The 21,957-nt window shown below is 38.4% G+C and overlaps 1 protein-coding gene and 2 non-coding genes across 3 annotated transcripts; all 3 read right to left on the minus strand.

Annotated features, from left to right (window-relative positions):
* Positions 1 to 525: 525 nt before the first annotated feature.
* Positions 526 to 629, minus strand: LOC148562660 (small nucleolar RNA R71). Its single transcript, XR_015887653.1, has one exon. It is a non-coding gene; the product is annotated as a small nucleolar RNA R71 (small nucleolar RNA).
* Positions 630 to 12,821: 12,192 nt separating this feature from the next.
* LOC148562661 (small nucleolar RNA R71) lies at positions 12,822 to 12,929 on the minus strand. Its single transcript, XR_015887537.1, has one exon. It is a non-coding gene; the product is annotated as a small nucleolar RNA R71 (small nucleolar RNA).
* Positions 12,930 to 19,084: 6,155 nt separating this feature from the next.
* Positions 19,085 to 20,136, minus strand: LOC107647359 (uncharacterized). The gene is made up of 2 exons (XM_016351435.1): positions 19,345 to 20,136; positions 19,085 to 19,270 (listed from the first exon to the last, which is right to left on the minus strand). The coding sequence occupies exons 1-2, from the start codon at positions 20,134 to 20,136 to the stop codon at positions 19,085 to 19,087; spliced, it is 978 nt and encodes a 325-aa protein (XP_016206921.1).
* Positions 20,137 to 21,957: the final 1,821 nt, after the last annotated feature.

Consider the following 21,957-nt stretch of genomic DNA (forward strand, 5'->3'; position numbering starts at 1 on the left):
ATCAAGGACAAGAACATTCTTGTTGAAGCAGACCCTGAACCTGAAAGGACTCTGAAGAGGAAACTAAGAGAAGCTAAATTACAACAATCTAAAGACAACCTTACAGAAATTTTCGAAAAGGAAGAGGAGATGGCAGCTGAAAATAATAATAATGCAAGGAGGATGCTTGGTGACTTCACTGCACCTAATTCCAATTTACATGGAAGAAGCATCTCCATCCCTACCATTGGAGCAAACAATTTTGAGCTTAAGCCTCAACTAGTTTCTCTGATGCAACAAAACTGCAAGTTTCATGGACTTTCATCTGAAGATCCCTTTCAGTTCTTAACTGAATTCTTGCAGATCTGTGATACTGTTAAAACTAATGGAGTAGAGCCTGAAGTCTACAGGCTCATGCTTTTCCCATTTGCTGTAAGAGACAGAGCTAGAATATGGTTGGATTCTCAACCTAAAGATAGCCTGAACTCTTGGGATAAGCTGGTCACGGCTTTCTTAGCCAAGTTCTTTCCTCCTCAAAAGCTCAGTAAGCTTAGAGTGGATGTTCAAACCTTCAGACAGAAAGAAGGTGAATCCCTCTATGAAGCTTGGGAGAGATACAAGCAACTGACCAAAAAGTGTCCTTCTGACATACTTTCAGAATGGACCATTCTGGATATATTCTATGATGGTCTGTCTGAATTAGCTAAGATGTCATTGGATACTTCTGCAGGTGGATCCATTCACCTAAAGAAAAGCCTGCAGAAGCTCAAGAACTTATTGACATGGTTGCTAACAACCAGTTTATGTATACTTCTGAGAGGAATCCTATGAGTAATGGGACGCCTCAGAAGAAGGGAGTTCTTGAAATTGATACTCTGAATGCCATATTGGCTTAGAATAAAATATTGACTCAGCAAGTCAATATGATTTCTCAGAGTCTGAATGGAATGCAAGCCGTATCCAACAGTACTCAAGAGGCATCTTCTGAAGAAGAAGCTTATGATCCTGAGAACCCTGCAATAGCAGAGGTGAATTACATGGGTGAACCCTATGGAAACACCTATAATCCCTCATGGAGAAATCACCCAAATCTCTCATGGAAGGATCAACAAAAGCCTCAACAAGGCTTTAATAATGGTGGAAGAAACAGGTTTAGCAATAGCAAGCCTTTTCCATCATCCACTCAGCAACAGATAGAGAACTCTGAACAAAATACCTCTAATTTAGCAAACTTAGTCTCTGATCTATCTAAGGCCACTTTGAGTTTCATGAATAAAACAAGGTCCTCTATTAGAAATTTGGAGGCACAAGTGGGTCAGCTGAGTAAGAAGATCACTGAAACCCCTCCTAGTGCTCTCCCAAGCAATACAAAAGAAAATCCAAAAGGAGAGTGCAAGGCCATTGATATAACCATCATGGCCGAACCCAAGGGGGAAGAGGAGGACGTGAATCCCAAGAAGGAAGACCTCCTGGGACGTCCAGTGATCAACAAGGAGTTTCCCTCTGAGGAACCAAAGGACTCTGAGGCTCATCTAGAGACCATAGAGATTCCATTAAACCTCCTTACGCCCTTCATGAGCTCTGATGAGTATTCCTCTTCAGAGGAGAATGAGGATGTTACTGAAGAGCAAGTTGCCAAGTTCCTTGGTGCAATCATGAAGCTGAACGCCAATTTATTTGGTAATGAGACTTGGGGAGATGAACCTCCCCTGTTCACCAATGAACTAAATGCATTGGATCAACTGAGATTGCCTCAGAAGAAACAGGATCCTGGGAAGTTCCTAATACCTTGTACCATAGGCACCATGACCTTTGAGAAGGCTCTATGTGACCTTGGGTCAGGAATAAACCTCATGTCACTCTCTGTAATGGAGAAACTGGGAATCTTTGAGGTACAAGCTGCTAGAATCTCATTAGAGATGGCAGACAATTCCAGAAAACAGGCTTATGGACAAGTAGAGGACGTGTTAGTAAAGGTTGAAGGCCTTTACATCCCTGCTGATTTCATAATCCTGGATACTGGAAAGGATGAGGATGAATCCATAATTCTTGGAAGACCTTTTCTAGCCACAGCAAGAGCTGTGATTGATGTAGACAGAGGAGAATTGATCCTTCAACTGAATGAGGACAACCTTGTGTTTAAAACTCAAGAATCTCCTTCTGTAACAATGGAGAGGAAGCATAGAAAGCTTCTCTCAGTACAGAGTCAACTAAAGCCCCCACAGTCAAACTCTAAGTTTGGTGTTGGGAGGCCTCAGCCAAACTCTAAGTTTGGTGTTGGGAGTCTATAAAATTGACCTGATCACCTGTGTGGCTCCATGAGAGCCCACTGTCAAGCTATTGACATTAAAGAAGCGCTTGTTGGGAGGCAACCCAATTTTTATTTATCTAATTTTATTTTATTGTTCTTTCATGTTTTATTAGGTTCATGATCATGTGGAGTCACAAAATAAATACAAAAATTAAAAACAGAATCAAAAACAGCAGAAGAAAAATCACACCCTGGAGGAAGGGCTTACTGGCGTTTAAACGCCAGTAAGGAGCATCTGGCTGGCGTTCAACGCCAGAACAGAGCATGGATCTGGCGTTGAACGCCCAAAACAAGCAGCATCCTGGCGTTCAGATGCCAGGAATGCACACTGAGGAAAGTTGGCGCTGAACGCCAGAAACAAGCATAGAACTGGCGTTCAACGCCAGAAACATGTTGCATCTGGGCGCTGAACGCCCAGAACAAGCACCAATTCGGTGTTTAAACGCCAGAATTGCATGCAAAGGCATTTTACATGCCTCATTGGTGCAGGGATGCAATTCCTTGACACCTCAGGATCTATGGACCCTACAGGATCATCTCAGCATTTATGGACCCCACAGGATCCCCACCTACCTCCACTCATACTCCTACCTCTTCTCATTCATCCTCTCTTCCCAATAAACACCCTTCCCCAAAATCCTTCACCAATCACCTCAAGCTCTCTTCCCAGTTACCCCTTCACCTATCACCTCAAGCTCTCTTCCCTACTACCCCTTCACCACTCACATCCATCCACTCTTCTCCATAAACCTACCTCATAAACCCCACTTACCTTCAAAATTCAAAATCACTTCCCACCCAAACCCACCCTAAATGGCCGAACCTAACCCCTCTCCTTCCACTATATAAACCCTTCCATTCTTCTTCTTTTTCACACAACACAATCCTCTCTTCCTCTTCTTGGCCGAAACACAAACCTCTCTCCCTCTCCTCCATTTCTTCTTCTTCATCTTTTCTTTCTTCTCTTGCTCGAGGGCGAGCAATATTCTAATTTTAGTGTGGTAAAAGCATAAGCTTTTTGTTTTTCCATTACCATTGATGGCACCTAAGACCGGAGAATCCTCTAGAAAAGGGAAAGGGAAGACAAAAGCTTCCACCTCCGAGTCATGGGAGATGGAAAGATTCATCTCCAAAGCCCATCAAGACCACTTCTATGATGTTGTGGCCAAGAAGAAGGTGATCCCCAAGGTCCCTTTCAAACTCAAGAAGAATGAGTATCCGGAGATCCGACATGAGATCCAAAGAAGAGGTTGGGAAGTTCTAACAAACCCCATCCAACAAGTCAGAATTCTAATGGTTCAAGAGTTCTATGCTAATGCATGGATCATTAGGAATCATGATCAAAGTAAGAACCCGAACCCAAAGAATTATCTCACCATGGTTCGGGGGAAATACTTAGATTTTAGTCCGGAAAATGTGAGATTGGCGTTCAACTTGCCAATGATGGAAGAGAACGCACGCTCCTACACAAGGAGAGTCAACTTTGATCAAAGGTTGGACCAAGTCCTCATGGACATATGTGGAAGGAGCTCAATGGAAGATTGACTCAAAAGGCAAACCGATTCAACTGAGAAGACTGGACCTTAAGCTTGTAGCTAGAGGATGGTTGGAGTTCATTCAACGCTCAATCATTCCCACTAGCAACCGGTCTGAAGTTACTATAGACCGGGCCATCATGATCTATAGCATCATGATTGGAGAAGAGGTGGAGGTTCATGAGATTATACCTCAAGAACTCTACAAGGTGGCTGACAAGTCCTCCACTATGGCAAGGTTAGCTTTTCCTCACCTCATTTGCCATCTATGCAATTCGGCTGGAATTGACATAGAGGGAGATATCCTCATTAAGGAGGACAAGCCCATCACTAAGAAAAGGATGGAGCAAACAAGAGAGCCTATTCATGGATCTCAAGAGACGCATGAAGGAGCTCATCACCAAGAAATCCCTGAGATGCCTCAAGGGATGCACTTTCCTCCACAGAACTTTTGGGAGCAAATCAACACCTCCCTAGGAGAACTGAGTTCTAACATGGGACAACTAAGGGTGGAACATCAAGAGCACTCAATCATCCTCCACGAAATTAGAGAAGATCAAAGAGCTATGAGGGAGGAGCAACAAAGATAAGGAAGAGACATAGAAGAGCTCAAGGACATCATTGGTTCCTCAAGAAGAAAACGCCACCATCACTAAGGTGGACTCATTCCTTGTTCTCAAATTTTCTGTTTTTCGTTTTCTTTATGTTAAGTGCTTATCTATGTTAGTGTCTTATTACATGATCATTAGTATTTAGTAACTTTGTCTTAAAGTTATGAATGTCCTATGAATCCATCACCTCTCTTAAATGAAAAATATTTTTAATTCAAAAGAACAAGAAGTACATGAGTTTCGAATTTATCCTTGAACTTAGTTTAATTATTTTGATGTGGTGACAATACTTTTTGTTTTCTGAATGAATGCTTGAACAGTGCATATGTCTTTTGAAGTTGTTGTTTAAGAATGTTAAATATGTTGGCTCTTGAAAGAATGATGAACAGGAGACATGTTATTTGATAATCTGAAAAATCATAAAAATGATTCTTGAAGCAAGAAAAAGCAGTGAATACAAAAATCTTGCAGAAAAAAAAAAGAAGAAAAAAAGGAAAAAAATAGAAAGAAAAAGAAAAAGCAAGCAGAAAAAGACAAACGCTCTTAAAACCAAGAGGCAAGAGCAAAAAGCCAGTAACCCTTAAAACCAAAAGGCAAGGGTAATAAAAAGGATCCAAGGCTTTGAGCATCAGTGGATAGGAGGGCCTAAAGGAATAAAATCCTAGCCTAAGCGGCTAGACTAAGCTGTCCCTAACCATGTGCTTGTGGCGTGAAGGTGTCAAGTGAAAACTTGAGACTGAGCGGTTAAAGTCAAGGTCCAAAGCAAAAAAAGAGTGTGCTTAAGAACTCTGGACACCTCTAATTGGGGACTTTAGCAAAGATGAGTCACAATCTGAAAAGGTTCACCCAGTTATGTGTCTGTGGCATTTATGTATCCGGTGGTAATACTGGAAAACAAAGTGCTTAGGGTCACGGCCAAGACTCATAAAGTAGCTATGTTCAAGAATCAACATACTGAACTAGGAGAATCAATAACACTATCTGAACTCTGAAGTTCCTATAGATGCCAATCATTCTGAACTTCAATGGATAAAGTGAGATGCAAAACTATTCAAGAGGCAAAAAGCTACAAGTCCCGCTCATCTGATTGGAGCTATGTTTCATTGATATTTTAGAATTTATAGTATATTCTCTTCTTTTTATCCTATTTGATTTTCAGTTGCTTGGGGACAAGCAACAATTTAAGTTTGGTGTTGTGATGAGCGGATAATTTATACGCTTTTTGGCATTGTTTTTAGTATGTTTTTAGTAGGATCTAGTTACTTTTAGGGATGTTTTTATTAGTTTTTATGTTAAATTCAAATTTCTGGACTTTACTATGAGTTTATGTGTTTTTTTATGATTTCAGGTATTTTCTGGCTGAAATTGAGGGACTTGAGCAAAAATCAGATTCAGAGGTTGAAGAAGGACTGCCGATGCTGTTGGATTCTGACCTCCCTGCACTCAAAGTGTATTTTCTGGAGCTACAGAACTCCAAATGGCGCGCTCTCAACGGCGTTTGAAAGTAGACATCCAGGGCTTTCCAGCAATATATAATAGTTCATACTTTGCCCGAGTTTAGATGACGCAAAAGGGCGTTGAACGCCAGTTCTACGCTGCAGTCTGGAGTTAAACGCCAGAAACACGTCACGAACCATAGTTGAACGCCAAAAACACGTTACAACTTGGCGTTCAACTCCAAAAGAAGCCTCTGCACGTGTAAACTTCAAGCTCAGCCCAAGCACACACCAAGTGGGCCCCGGAAGTGGATTTATGCATCATTTACTTACTTCTGTAAACTCTAGTAACTAGTTTAGTATAAATAGGACTTTTTACTATTGTATTAGATATCTTTGGATTATCTTTTGATCTATTGATCACGTTTGGGGGCTGGCTATTTGGCCATGCCTGCACCTTCATTACTTATGTATTTTCAACGGTAGAGTTTCTGCACTCCATAGATTAAGGTGTGGAGCTCTGCTGTTCCTCATGAATTAATACAAAGTACTACTGTTTTTCTATTCAATTCAAGTTATTCTACTTCTAAGATATCTATTCGCACTTCAACATGAATGTGATGATCGTGACAGTCATCATCATTCCCTATGAACACGTGCCTGACAACCACTTCCGTTCTACCTTAGATTGAATGAGTATCTCTTGGATTCCTTAATCAAAATCTTCGTGGTATAAGTTAGAACCCATGGATGGCCATTCCTGAGATCCGGAAAGTCTAAACCTTGTCTGTGGTATTCCGAGTAGGATCTGGGAAGGGATGGCTGTGACGAGCTTCAAACTCGCGAGTGCTGGGCGTAGTGACAGACGCAAAAGGATCAATGGATCCTATTCCAGTATGATCGAGAACCGACAGATGATTAGCCATGCAGTGACAGCGCATTGGACCATTTTCACTGAGAGGACAGGATGTAGCCATTGACAACGGTGATGCCTAACATACAGCTTTCCATAGAAAGGAGTAGGACTGATTGGATGAAGACAGCAGGAAAGCAGAGGTTCAGAGGAACGAAAGCATCTCTATACGCTTATCTGAAATTCTCACCAATGAATTACATAAGTATCCCTATCCTATTTTATGTTTTATTTACTATTATTATTCGAAAACTCCATAACCATTTAATATCCGCCTGACTGAGATTTACAAGATGACCATAGCTTGCTTCATACCAACAATCTCCGTGGGATCGACCCTTACTCACGTAAGGTTTTATTACTTGGACGACCCAGTGCACTTGCTGGTTAGTTGTATCGAAGTTGTGACAAATTAAGAATTATGATTAGAGCACCAAGTTTTTGGAGCCATTACCAGGGATCACAATTTCGTGCACCACCAGGCAAAGAGATCAGCATGTTGTTGTAGAAACTTTTGAAATGAAGCTTTCTCTGTTGAGCTAAGACTAGTTCTTACATAAGTGAATTTGTTAGAATCATTGTTAAGATAAACCTGCTCTAAGTCCTCAGTTGGGGTTTGTCTTTCGAGAGCCTTGGCCCTTGGGTCAAGATCGGCAATGGCTGGGAGTTCAGTCGAGTTGCAGATGTTATTTACATGCGGACCCATAGGTCGGTTGTGTTTTTTCAAACTGATGTTATAACACTAGCAAGCTTTATGATTGTCACTGTGAATAGTCACAATGAGGTCGTCCTACACAAGGAACTTAACACAAAGATGAATTGTAGATACTATAGCGCCAAACCGATTTAAAAAAAGTCGGCCAAGGATTAAATTATATGGACTAAAACAATCGACAATTAAATATTGGACATCTGAAGTTTTTGATAATGCATGCTCACCCAGTGTGGTTTGTAACCACACAGATCCCATCACTGATACTCGTTCCCCTGAAAAACCGACAAGATCTTCAATGGAAGGTTAAAGGATCTTGTCGCTTAGCTTCATTTTCTGAAAAGTAGAGTAGAAAAGGACATTCGCACTGCTTCCTGGATCCAATAGCACTTTACATACTAAAAGGTCTCCTAGCTGAATGGTAATGACGACCGGGTTGTCTAAATTTGTGGTATTGGTGTTGAGATCGAAAACCTGGAAGGTCACTTGAGGATAATATGAGGGTGTTTGATTGTTGCCAAAGTTTCCTTCCACCGATAGCATAGATCGGTAGGAGCGCTTCCTTGCCGAGTTTGTAGCTCCTCCACCTGCAAAACCCCCAGAAATACAGTTAATAATTCCTCGTGGTTGATCAGGGTGGCTTGAGGTTGTCCGTTCTTTGTCACGGAAGTGTTGTCCTGCCGAGGAATTGTCAGCAGGAAACGGGGAACGCCTTTGCATGTGACCATTGATATATTTGTCCAGGTGACCCTACCAAGCTAGTCGCTGATAAACCACAATTTTATGGTTTATCTTGTACTGAATTCAGTGAATTTTATCAACTTTTCCCACACTTATTCATTAAAATAGCATAGTTTTGTAATTCTCCCTAATTTGTGCTTAATGATTGAAAATATGCTTTTTAGGCTTTTAAAGTGCTAAATTTAATTCACTTTTCTCCCATTCGATGTCTTGATATGTTTGTTTGAGTGATTTAAGGTTTTAAAGGCAAGAATGGCTTGAAAGAAATGGAAGAAAAGCATGCAAAGTGGAGAATTCATAAAAAATGAGAATTTTCAGAATTTAGAACGACGCGTATACGTGGCCCATGCGTACGCGTGGGAAGAAAATCTACCAGGCGACGCGTACACGTGACCTCATTAAAGAAACAAGCTGTGGGCGATTTCTGAGCTCAACCAGGCCCAGATCCAACTCATTTCCGATGCTATTGAACCCAAAGATTGAGGACGATGAACCAAGTAGTCATAATTTTAGTTTTTATCATGTTTTAGGTTAGAATTCTAGAGATTCTCTCTTCTCTCTAGAAATTAGGGTTTTAAATTACTTCTTTTCATAGATTTAGGTTTTAATTATTGTTTTGATTTAGTTTTCTTTACTATTTCATGTTCTTACATCTTTGCTCTCTTAGTTTTATTTGTTATTTCTTTTATTTGTTATTTTCATGTTTATGAACTTGATGAGCGGATAATTTATACGCTTTTTGGCATTGTTTTTAGTATGTTTTTAGTAGGATCTAGTTACTTTTAGAGATGTTTTTATTAGTTTTTATATTAAATTCACATTTCTGGACTTTACTATGAGTCTGTGTGTTTTTTTGTGATTTCAGGTATTTTCTGGCTGAAATTGAGGGACTTGAGCAAAAATCAGATTCAGAGGTTGAAGAAGGACTGCAGATGCTGTTGGATTCTGACCTCCCTGCACTCAAAGTGAATTTTCTGGAGCTACAAAACTCCAAATGATGCGCTTCCAATTGCGTTGGAAAGTAGACATCCAGGGCTTTCCATCAATATAAAATAATCTATACTTTGAATAAGGATTGACGACGTAAACTAGCATTCAACGCCAGTTCCATGCTGCAGTCTCGCATCCAGCGCCAGAAACAAGTTGCAAAGTGGAGTTCAATGCCAGAAACACGTTACAAACTGGCGTTCAACTCCAAGAATGACCTCTCCACGTGTAAACTTCAAGCTCAGCCCAAGCACACACCAAGTGGGCCCCGGAAGTGGATTTCTACATCATTTACTCAATTCCGTAAACCCTAGTAACTAGTTTAGTATAAATAGGACTTTTTACTATTGTATTGACATCTTCGGATAATCTTGGGACGTCTAGTTCTTAGATCATGGGGGCTGGCCATTCGGTCATGCCTGAACCTTTCACTTATGTATTTTTCAACGGTAGAGTTTCTGCACTCCATAGAACCAATGGATGGCCATTCTTGAGATCCGGAAAGTCTAAACCTTATATGTGGTATTCCGAGTAGGATCTGAGAAGGGATGGCTGTGACGAACTTCAAACTCGCGAGTGCTGGGCATAGTGACAGACGCAAAAGGATCAATGGATCCTATTCCAGTATGATCGAGAACCGACAGATGATTAGCCGTGCCGTGACAGAGCATTTGGACCTTTTTCACAGAAAGGATGGGATGTAGCCATTGACAACGGTGATGCCCTACATAAAGCTTGCCATGGAAAGGAGTAGGAAGGATTGGATGAAGACAGCAGGAAAGCAGAGGTTCAGAGGGACGAAAGCATCTCTATACGCTTATCTGAAATTCTCACCAATGAATTACATAAGTATTTTTATCTTTATTTTCTGTTTATTTATTATTATTATTATTATTATTCAAAAACTCCATAACCATTTGATATCCGCCTGACTGAGATTTACAAGGTGACCATAGCTTGCTTCAAGCCGACAATCTCCGTGGGATCGACCCTTACTCACGTAAGGTTTATTACTTAGACGACCCAGTGCACTTGCTGGTTAGTTGTACGAAGTTGTGAAACAGATATAAGATCATGAACGTGCGTATTGAGTTTTTAGCGCCGTTACCAAGGAATGGAATGATCACGATTTCGCACACCAAGTTTTTGGCGCCGTTGCCGGGGATTGTTCGAGTTTGGACAACTGACGGTTCATCTTGTTGCTCAGATTAGGTAACTTTATTTTAATTTTAAGTTTTTGTTTTTATTCTTTTAATTTTCAAAAAAATTTCCAAAAAAAAAATAAAATATATTTTTCTTCAGAATTTTTAAGAATGAATTCTAGTGTTTCATGAAGCATGTTGAAGCCTGGTTGGCTGTAAAGCCATGTCTAAATTCGTTTGGACTGAGGCTTCCAAATCATCATTACAAGAGCAAGCTAGTTGTTGCTAATCAAATTTGTTATTGTATGACTGATTTGTATCTTCTAAAGCTTGGCTGGCCATTGGCCATGTCTAGTGTTTTGGACCGGAGCTTTCATTGAAAGCTTGGCTGGCTAGTGAGCCATGTCTAATTCCTAGACTGAGGCTTTAGACTAAGAGTGCAAGATTCCTGGAATTCATATTAAAAATTTTGGAATCCTTATTTTTCTTTTTCACATTAATTTTCAAAAAATCCAAAAAAATTAGAAAATCATAAAATCAAAAATACTCTTGTGTTTCTTGTTTGAGTCATGAGTCAATTTTAAGTTTAGTGTCAATTGCATGTTTTAAATTTTGCATAAAATTTTCGAAAAATTCATGCATTCATAGTGTTCTTCATGATCTTCAAGTTGTTCTTGGTAAGTCTTCTTGTTTGATCTTGATGTTTTCTTGTTTTGTATCTTTTCTTGTTTTTCATATGCATTCTTGCATTCATAGTGTCTATACATGAAAAATTTTTAAGTTTGGTGTCTTGCATATTTTCTTTGCATATAAAAATTTTCAAAAATATGTTCTTGATGTTCATCATGATCTTCAAAGTGTTCTTGGTGTTCATCTTGACATTCATAGCATTCTTGCATGCATTCATTGTTTTAATCCAAAATTTTCATGCATTGAGTCTTTTTCATGTTTATCTCTTTCTTCATTAAAAATTCAAAAAAAAATCAAAAAAATATCTTCCCCTTTTTCTTCTCATAAATTCGAAAATTTGAGTTGACTTTTTCAAAATTTTTAAAATCTAGTTGTTTCTTATGAGTCAAATCAAATTTTCAATTTCAAAAATCTTATCTTTTTAAAATCTTTTTCAAAAATTATATCTTTTCCATTTTTTTTATTTATTTTCGAAAATTTCAAAGATCTTTTTCAAAATATTTTCAAAATCTTTTTTTTATTCTATCATATTTTCGAAAATCACATCATCAATTAATGTTTTGATTCAAAATTTCAAGTTTATTACTTACTTGTTAAGAAAGATTCAAACTTTACGTTCTAAAATTATATCTTGTGATTTCTTGTGAATCAAGTCATTAATTGTGATTTTAAAAATCAAATCTTTTTCAAAACTAATTTCAATCATATCTCTTCAAAAATGTTTTTTTATCTTATCTTTTTCAAAATCATATCTTTTTCAAATATCTTTTCTAACTTCTTATCTTCTTATCTTTTAAAAAAATTGATTTTTAAAATTTGTTTCAACTAACTAATTAACTTTTTGTTTGTTTCTTATCTCTTTCAAAACTACCTAACTAACTATCCCTCTCTAATTTTCGAAAATATCTCCCTCTTTTTCAAAAATTCTTTTTAGTTAATTAATTGTTTAAATTTAATTTTAATTTTAATTCTCCTTTAATTTTCGAAAATCATCAACTTCTTTTCAAAAAGTATTTTCGAAAACTTCTCTCTCTCATCTTCTTCTATTTATTTAATTACTTACTAACACTTCTCTTCATCTCATATCTCTGCTCCTATCCTCACCCTTGTGTTTAGATTATCCATTCTTCTTCGCTCTTATTCCCTTTCTTCTTCTACTAACAATAAGGAACCTCTATACTGTAACATAGAGGATTCCTCTTCTTTTCTTGTTCTCTTCTCTTTCATATGAGCATGAACAAGAAAAAGGGCATTCCTGTTGAAACTGATCCAGAACCTGAAAGGACTCTGAAGAGGAAACTAAGAGAAGCTAAATTACAACAATCTAGAGACAACCTTACTGAAAAATTCGAACAAGAAAAGGAGATGGCAGCCGAACCTAACAACAATAATGCAAGGAGGATGCTTGGTGACTTTACTGCACCTAATTCCAATTTACATGGAAGAAGCATCTCCATTCCTGCCATTGGAGCAAACAATTTTGAGCTGAAACCTCAATTAGTTTCTCTAATGCAACAGAACTACAAGTTTCATGGACTTCCATCTGAAGATCCTTTTCAGTTCTTAACTGAATTCTTGCAGATCTGTGATACTGTTAAGACCAATGGGGTTGATCTCGAGGTCTACAGGCTTATGCTTTTCCCATTTGCTGTAAGAGACAGAGCTAAAGTGTGGTTGGACTCTCAACCCAAAAATAGCCTGAACTCTTGGGATAAGCTGGTCACGGCTTTCTTAGCCAAGTTCTTTCCTCCTCAAAAGCTTAGTAAGCTTAGAGTGGATGTTCAAACCTTCAGACAGAAAGAAGGTGAATCCCTCTATGAAGCTTGGGAGAGATATAAGCAACTAACCAAAAAGTGTCCTTCTGACATGCTTTCAGAATGGGCCATCCTAGATATATTCTATGATGGTCTGTCTGAATTAGCTAAGATGTCATTGGATACTTCTGCAGGTGGATCCATTCACCTAAAGAAAATGCCTGCAGAAGCTCAAGAACTTATTGACATGGTTGCTAATAACCAGTTTATGTACACTTCTGAGAGGAATCCTGTGAGTAATGGGACGCCTCAGAAGAAGGGAGTTCTTGAAATTGATGCTCTGAATGCCATATTGGCTCAGAACAAACTATTGACTCAGCAGGTCAATATGATTTCTCAGAGTCTGAATGGAATGCAAGCTGCGTCCAACAGTACTCAAGAGGCATCTTCTGAAGAAGAAGCTTATGATCCTGAGAACCCTGCAATAGCAGAGGTAAATTATATGGGTGAACCTTATGGAAACACCTATAACCCCTCATGGAGAAATCACCCAAATTTCTCATGGAAGGATCAACAAAAGCCTCATCAAGGCTTTAATAATGGTGGAAGAAACAGGTTTAACAATAGTAAACCTTTTCCATCATCCACTCAGCAACAGACAGAGAATTCTGAGCAGAATCCATCTAGCTTAGCAAATTTAGTCTCTGATCTATCTAAGGCCACTCTGAGTTTCATGAATGAAACAAGGTCATCCATTAGAAATTTGGAGGCACAAGTGGGCCAGCTGAGTAAGAAGATCACTGAAACCCCTCCTAGTACTCTCCCAAGCAATACAGAAGAAAATCCAAAAGGAGAGTGCAAGGCCATTGAAATGACCATCATGGCCGAAACCACAAAAGAGGAGGAGGACGTGAATCCCAGTGAGGAAGACCTCCTGGGACGTCCAGAGATCAATAAGGAGTTTCCCTCTGAGAAACCAAAGGAATCTGAGGCTCATCTAGAGACCATAGAGATTCCATTGAACCTCCTTATGCCATTCATGAGCTCTGATGAGTATTCTTCTTCTAAAGAGAATGAAGATGTTACTGAAGAGCAAGTTGCCAAGTACCTTGGTGCTATCATGAAGCTGAATGCCAAATTATTTGGTAATGAGACTTGGGAAGATGAATCTCCCTTGCTCATCAATGAACTGAGTGATCTGGATCAACTGAGATTGCCTCAGAAGAAATAGGATCCTGGAAAGTTCTTAATACCTTGCACCATAGGCACCATGACCTTTGAAAAGGCTCTGTGTGACCTTGGGTCAGGGATAAACCTCATGCCCCGCTCTGTAATGGAGAAACTGGGAATCTTTGAGGTACAAGCTGCCAGAATCTCACTAGAGATGGCAGACAACTCAAGAAAGTAGGCTTATAGATTAGTAGAGGACATGTTAGTAAAGGTTGAAGACCTTTACATCCCTGTTGATTTCATAATCCTAGATACTGGGAAGGATGAGGATGAATGCATCATCCTTGGAAGACCTTTCCTAGCCACAGCAGGAGCTGTGATAGATGTTAACAGAGGTGAATTAGTCCTTCAATTGAATGGAGACTCCCTTGTGTTTAAAGCACAAGGTTATCATCCTGTAAACATGGAAAAGAGTCACGATAAGCTTCTCTCAGTACAGAGTCAACTAAAGCCCCCATAGTCAAACTCTAAGTTTGGTGTTGGGAGGCCTCAGCTAAACTCTAAGTTTGGTGTTGAATCCCCACATCCAAACTCTAAGTTTGGTGTTGGGAGTCTATAAAATTGACCTGATCACCTGTGTGGCTCCATGAGAGCCCACTGTCAAGCTATTGACATTAAAGAAGCGCTTGTTGGGAGGCAACCCAATTTTTATTTATCTAATTTTATTTTTATTTTCATTGTTCTTTTATGTTTCATTAGGTTCATGATCATGTGGAGTCACAAAATAAATACAAAAATTAAAAACAGAATCAAAAACAACAGAAGAAAAATCACACCCTGGAGGAAGGACTTACTGGCGTTTAAACGCCAGTAAGGAGCATCTGGCTGGCGTTCAACGCCAGAACAGAGCATGGAGCTGGTGCTGAACGCCAGAAACAAGCATAGAGCTGGCGTTCAACGCCAGAAATATGCTGCATATGGGCGTTGAACGCCCAAAACAAGCATCACCTCGGCGTTTAAACGCCAGAAATGCATGCAAAGGCATTTTACATGCCTAATTGGTGCAGGGATGTAAATCCTTGACACCTCAGGATCTGTGGACGCCACAGGATCCCCACCTACCTCCACTCATATTCTTTCCTCTTCTATTCTTTCTTCTTTTGCTCGAGGGTGAGCAACATTCTAAGTTTGGTGTGGTAAAAGCATAGCTTTTTGTTTTTCCATAACCATTGATGGCACCTAAGGCCAGAGAAACCTCTAGAAAGAGGAAAGAGAAGACAAAATCTTCCACCTCTGAGTCATAGGAGATGGAAAAATTCATCTCAAGGGTCTATAGCTCAGTGGTAGAATATTTGACTGTAAATCAAGAGATCCCTGAGATACCTCAGGGGATACATCTTCCTCCACACAATTATTGGGAGCAACTAAGGGTGGAACATCAAGAGTACTCCATCATCCTCCATGAAATTAGAGAAGATCAAAAAGCAATGAGGGAGGAGCAACAAAGACAAGGAAGAGACATAGAAGAGCTCAGGGACATCATTGGTTCCTCAAGAAGAAAACGCCACCATCACTAAGGTGGACTCATTCCTTGTTCTTAAATTTTCTGTTTTTCATCTTTTATGTTAAATGTTTATTTATGTTTGTGTTTTATTACATGATCATTAGTATCTAAGTGTCTATGCCTTAAAGTAGTGAATATGAATCCATCACCTCCCTTAAATGAAAACTGTTTTAAAAATAAAAGAACAAGAAGTACATGGTTTCGAATTCATCCTTGAAACTAGTTTAATTATTTTGATGTGGTGACAATACTTTTTGTTTTCTGAATGAATGCTTGAACAGTGCATATGTCTTTTGAAGTTGTTGTTTATGAATGTTAAATATGTTGGCTCTTGAAAGAATGATGAACAGGAGACATGTTATTTGATAATCTGAAAAATCATAAAAATGATTCTTGAAGCAAGAAAAAGCAATGAATACAAAAGCTTGCAGAAAAAAAAGAAAGAAAAAATAGCGAAAAAAAAAGAGAAAGAAAAAGAAAAAGCAAGCAGAAAAAGCCAAAAGCTCTTAAAACCAAGAGGCAAGAGCAAAAAGCCAGTAACCCTTAAAACCAAAAGTCAAGGGTAATAAAAAGGATCCAAGGCTTTGAGCATCAGTGGATAGGAGGGCCTAAAGGAATAAAATCCTGGCCTAAGCGGCTAAACCAAGCTGTCCCTAACCATGTGCTTGTGGCGTGAAGATGTCAAGTGAAAACTTGAGACTGAGCGGTTAAAGTCAAGGTCCAAAGCAAAAAGAAGAGTGTGCTTAAGAACCCTGGACACCTCTAATTGGGAAATTTAGCAAAGCTGAGTCACAATCTGAAAAGGTTCACCCAGTTATGTGTCTGTGGCATGTATGTATCCGGTGATAATACTGGAAAACAAAGTGCTTAGGGCCACGGCCAAGACTCATAAAGTAGCTGTGTTCAAGAATCAACATACTGAATTAGGAGAATCAATAACACTATCTGAATTCTAAGTTCCTATAGATGCCAATCATTCTGAACTTCAATAGATAAAGTGAGATGCCAAAACTATTCAAGAGGCAAAAAGCTACAATTCCCGCTCATCTGATTGGAGCTATGTTTCATTGATATTTTGGAATTTATAGTATATTCTCTTCTTTTTATCCTAATTGATTTTCAGTTGCTTGGGGACAAGCAACAGTTTAGGTTTGGTGTTGTGATGAGCGGATAATTTATACGCTTTTTGGCATTGTTTTTAGTATGTTTTTAGTAGGATCTAGTTACTTTTAGGGATGTTTTTATTAGTTTTTATATTAAATTCACATTTCTGGACTTTACTATGAGTCTGTGTGTTTTTCTATGATTTCAGGTATTTTTTGGCTAAAATTGAGGGACTTGAGCAAAAATCAGATTCAGAGGTTGAAGAAGGACTGCAGATGCTGTTGGATTCTGACCTTCCTGCACTCAAAATGGATTTTCTGGAGCTATAGAACTCCAAATGGTGCGCTTTCAATTGCGTTGGAAAGTAGACATCTAGGGCTTTCCAGCAAAATATAATAGTCCATATTTTGAATAAAGATTGATGACGTAAACTGGCGTTCAACTCCAGTTCCATGCTGCAGTCTGGCGTCCAGCGCCAGAAACAAGTTACAAAGTGAAGTTCAACGCCAGAAACACGTTACAAACTGGCGTTCAACTCCAAGAATGACCTCTCCACGTGTAAACTTCAAGCTCAGCCCAAGCACATACTAAGTGGGTCCCGGAAGTGGATTTCTACATTATTTACTCAATTTTGTAAACCCTAGTAACTAGTTTAGTATAAATAGGACTTTTTACTATTGTATTGACATCTTCGGATAATCTTGGGATGTCTAGTTCTTAGATCATACGGGCTGGCCATTCGGCCATGCCTGAACCTTTCACTTATGTATTTTTCAACGGTAGAGTTTCTGCACTCCATAGATTAAGGTGTGAAGCTCTGCTGTTCCTCATGATTTAATGCAAAGTACTACTGTTTTATATTCAATTCAACTTATTCCGCTTCTAAGATATCCATTCACACCCAAGAACATGATGAATGTGATGATTATGTGACGATCATCATCATTCTCACTTATGAACACGTGCCTGACAAACACTTCCGTTCTACATGCAAATAAGCTAGAATGAGTATCTCTTAGATATCTAATACAGAAGACCGAGTCCAAGATATTAGAATCTTTGTGGTATAAGTTAGAACCCATGGATGGCCATTCCTGAGATCCGAAAAGTGTAAACCTTGTCTGTGGTATTCCGAGTAGGATCTGGGAATGGATGGCTGTGATGAACTTCAAACTCGCGAGTGCTGGGCGTAGTGACAGACGCAAAAGGATCAATGGATCCTATTCCAGTATGATCGAGAACCGACAGATGATTAGCCGTGCCGTGACAGAGCATTTGGACTTTTTTCACAAAGAGGATGGGATGTAGCCATTGACAACGGTGATGCCCTACATAAAGCTTGCCATGGAAAGGAGTAGGAAGGATTGAATGAAGACAGCAGGAAAGCAGAGGTTCAGAGGGACGAAAGCATCTCTATACGCTTATCTGAAATTCTCACCAATGAATTACATAAGTATTTCTATCTTTATTTTCTGTTTATTTATTATTATTATTCGAAAACTCCATAACCATTTGATATCCGCCTGGCTGTGATTTACAAGGTGACCATAGCTTGCTTCAAGCCGACAATATCCGTGGGATCGACCCTTACTCACGTAAGGTTTATTACTTGGACGACCCAGTGCACTTGCTGGTTAGTTGTACGAAGTTGTGAAACAGATATAAGATCATGAACATGCGTATTGAGTTTTTAGCGCCGTTACCAAGGAATGGAATGATCACGATTTCGCACACCAGAACTCTTGTTAGTTTTGGTCTTTATTAATGCAATTTATGTTTTCATGTTATTATTGCTTTCTTTAGTTGTTATTGTTAATTTCTTGCAGTTGGTAGTTGTTAGATTTTATTATTCTTTCAATTTTACCTTACTTTCCTTTTATGCCTTCCAAGTATTTGATAAAATACTTGGTTAGATTTTTAGTGTAGAATTTTGTGTTCTTGGCTTGGGATGGTAACTTGGTTGACCTTGGCAAGTGATTGATAATTTGTTTCCGTTGACACTAGCTTTCACTAAATTAATTAGTGAATGGCTAGGACTTATGGACTAGGATTAATTAAGCTCACTTGACTTTTCTCTAATTTTGGGGATGACAAAGTGGGACTGATCTTTGTAATTATCATATTGTGGTTAGTAACAAGGATAGTGATCCTTAACCATCAACCCTTGCCAAGACCTTTTTACCATTTGAGTTTCATTTACTTTCTTGCAATTTACTTTCTTGTTCATCATTCAAAAACCCAAAAATACCTTTCCATAACCAATAATATGCACACTTCCCTGCAATTCCTTGAGAGAAGACCCGAGGTTTAAATACTCTTGGTTTTTATTGAGTTTGCATTGTGACAAACAAATTAAACTTTTATTGAGGGTTGTTTGTTGGTTTGGACTATGCTTACAACGAAGTTTTTTTCTCTTGAGAAATTCTAGACTGACATTAATCCTTCGTCAGTTTCTCTAGGAGGTCCTTGGCGATAACGCATTCGTCAGTGGTGTGTCCGTGCTTCTGATGGAAAGTGCAATATTTGGATTTGTCGACATTTTTTACCTCTTGATAGGTGTCGGCTTTTTGCGGAGGCTTGATCATCTTGGAGTTGAGGATTTCTTTGATGATGTCGTCCCTCTTCGTATTGAATTGGATATATGACTCATAACGAGGGGTTAGCTTGAAATTTTTCTTGCTGTCCCGAGGTCTACCTTCATCTTTGTACTGAGGTTTGTCCCCTTTCGACCTTGTTGAAGCTCCTCAATATCCATTTGTCCTTTTGCTTTTTCCCGGAACTCGGCCAGAGTATTTAGCTTGGCTACTGCAATTGTTTCTTGGAATTTCTCTGGTCGGAGTCCACTCTTGATGGCATGCAAAAGTACCTCAGGGTGGAGATCTGGTATGCTCATGGCGATTTTTGTAAAGAGAGTCATGTAGTCCTTTAAACTTTCATTCTGGCCTTGTTTGATTGTGTTCAGGTAGTCCGAGTTATGTAAGTAGATTGCGGATCCAACAAAGTGATCCTCAAAAAGCTTCACTAGCTGCCGAAAATGAGAGATAGAATCTGCAGGCAAAGAACAAAACCAATCAAGTGTATGGCCATCTAAATAAGATGAAAAATAACGACATAAGATGGAATCGAAAACACCATTTACGATCATTATGAATTTGAAAATTTTGAGGTATTTCTTCGGGTCTCCTAACCCATTGAAAGCGGTTAAGGTCGGTGGGAGAGTGAATATTCTTGGTAGCTTGAAATTCATAACTTTGGCTGTGAATAGCCCCACAGCGTTATCAGGCTCGGTATCCTCATTTTCTGGTTTCCCGTGCTCGTTTTGCGAGGGCCAAGCTTCTTCATTCCGTGGAGGCCGAGCATCTTTAACTCGAATTGTCTCAGAAATGTGCGTCGGATCAAATTGGTGCTCTTCGTCCTCTGGTTGTTCACGACGATCATTATTGTTATCAATCCGAGTATTTGCTAATGCAGCAATCTGATTTGCCATTCTTTAATTTTCCTCTGTCATGTGTTGGTTTGCCTCCGCCATTCGTTGGTTGGCTTGTTGTAACTCAGTTACCATCCGAAGAAGTTCAGATGGTGTAGGTGGAGGCACGTCAGCCATGGATGACAGTACTAAGACCGATAAAAAAGGAAAGACCTTATGTTTTCGTCCCCACAGACGGCGCCAATTGTTTTTGGGTGAGTAACCTGGACGTAACTCGGCTCCTGAGAGTCAACGCCGAGCTGTCCTCTTCAACGCTTAGTTATATACTTAAGAGATCCAAGCTTCTCGTCTAGAGAGATATCACGTCGCAGAGTGTGTGAACAAAGGGGGAGAGGGGGGAGTGTACCTGCAAAAGGCACTCCGATGTTTATGTTAGTATTGTGAAATTCAAGTTTGTCTGAAAGGTGAGATATCATACCTTTTATAGGCGAAAGGCATAGATCGGCTATATTCCTGGCCGTTGTTGATATTGAAGAATCATTATGATCAGATCAGGGGGTTACGATATATAGTCGGGCATTTTATCCCTGGTTCATACGGTTACGCCGAATTATAGCTCATTAAGCCGAGTTGTAACGGGTGATACCGAGTTATGATGCTCGGATTGTAACAGTCATATCAAGTACAAATTATATTTATGTCACAAATATAATTTGCGTGGTGGTAGCTAATCCGTCACAAATTATATTTTGTGACAGATTAGCGATGATTTTACGACTCTTTTTGTGGTAGCTAATCGGCCATATATATTCTTACAGTAATGAGAATCTGTGAAATGGATTGGGATGGGACATAGGTACCCTTTTCATGGAACCCGTTAAATCCATGCAAATATAAAATTACTGATATATATATATATATATATATATATATATATATATATATATATATATATATATATCTTAAATTTAGTAATCCTAATTCTTGTCTCCAATTCAAACTCTTTTTTTTTCTTCTAAACTCATCCTTAGCCTTAATTTTATATCTCTCTCCAACTCATTTTGTCTGCCTTTTAAGTTCGTCACTACGTCGCTCAGTCTCATCCTAAAAAATTATATTATATTATTATGTTGGAAGATATTTTTATATTTTTTCTTTTAAAATGTTAATTTTTATAATGAATATATTATGAGTTGTGTTGAATTATATTGAATTGATTATTTATGATTATTATATTATAGTTTTGTTTTAATTTTTTTCAAAATTTTTTAAAGAATATCCATAAATAACCTTAGGTATCTGCATCCGTTAAGGGGATAATTAAATAGGAACTTGCGACGAAGATAGAGAAGGGACGTCGGGTATTTTTTTTAAATAGGAGTAAAGGACGAAAAAAGGGGTCTGCCATGCCCACATGAGTATCTATTACCATCTCTAACTAACAATAAAAATTCAATTTAAGCTGATTTGAGATGGGACATATGAACTTTATCTGCATTGGGTTCTAAGATAATGAACCTAATTCGGATTTAGGATCCTAATAATAGACCTAAGTTAATCTCACTCACTTGAGTTAATATTTTGATTCATTGTTATAATAAATACTATATTATTAAATAAGATTACATTTAGTATATATAAAAGTTAGGTATACTTACTTACAAGAGATTTTATTATCAAACTAAAAAAATTTCTAATTATCTTTTTTTTTCTTTTTTAGTTTTAAATATTATTTAATATTATAATGAAAAAGTGAACAATAATAATAATCAATAATAATAATCACTCGCATAAATAATAATCACTCGCATAAATACTTACTTATTTATTAATATTAAAAAATATACAAATAATATAAACATTATTTTTTGATAAAATATC

Source organism: Arachis ipaensis, chromosome B6, assembly GCF_059453495.1.
Source record: "Arachis ipaensis isolate K30076 ecotype BB chromosome B6, ASM5945349v1, whole genome shotgun sequence".
NCBI classification, from domain to species: Eukaryota; Viridiplantae; Streptophyta; class Magnoliopsida; order Fabales; family Fabaceae; genus Arachis; species Arachis ipaensis.

What these genes read in the sequence shown, in the direction of transcription:
- LOC107647359 (XM_016351435.1), bottom strand. Translation starts at nt 20,136, where the DNA reads ATGGCAAATCAGATTGCTGCATTAGCAAATACTCGGATTGATAACAAT. An exon ending in ACCTCAGTACAAAGATGAAG is followed by an intron (nt 19,271 to 19,344) that starts GTAGACCTCGGG and finishes TTCAATACGAAG; the next exon opens with AGGGACGACATCATCAAAGA.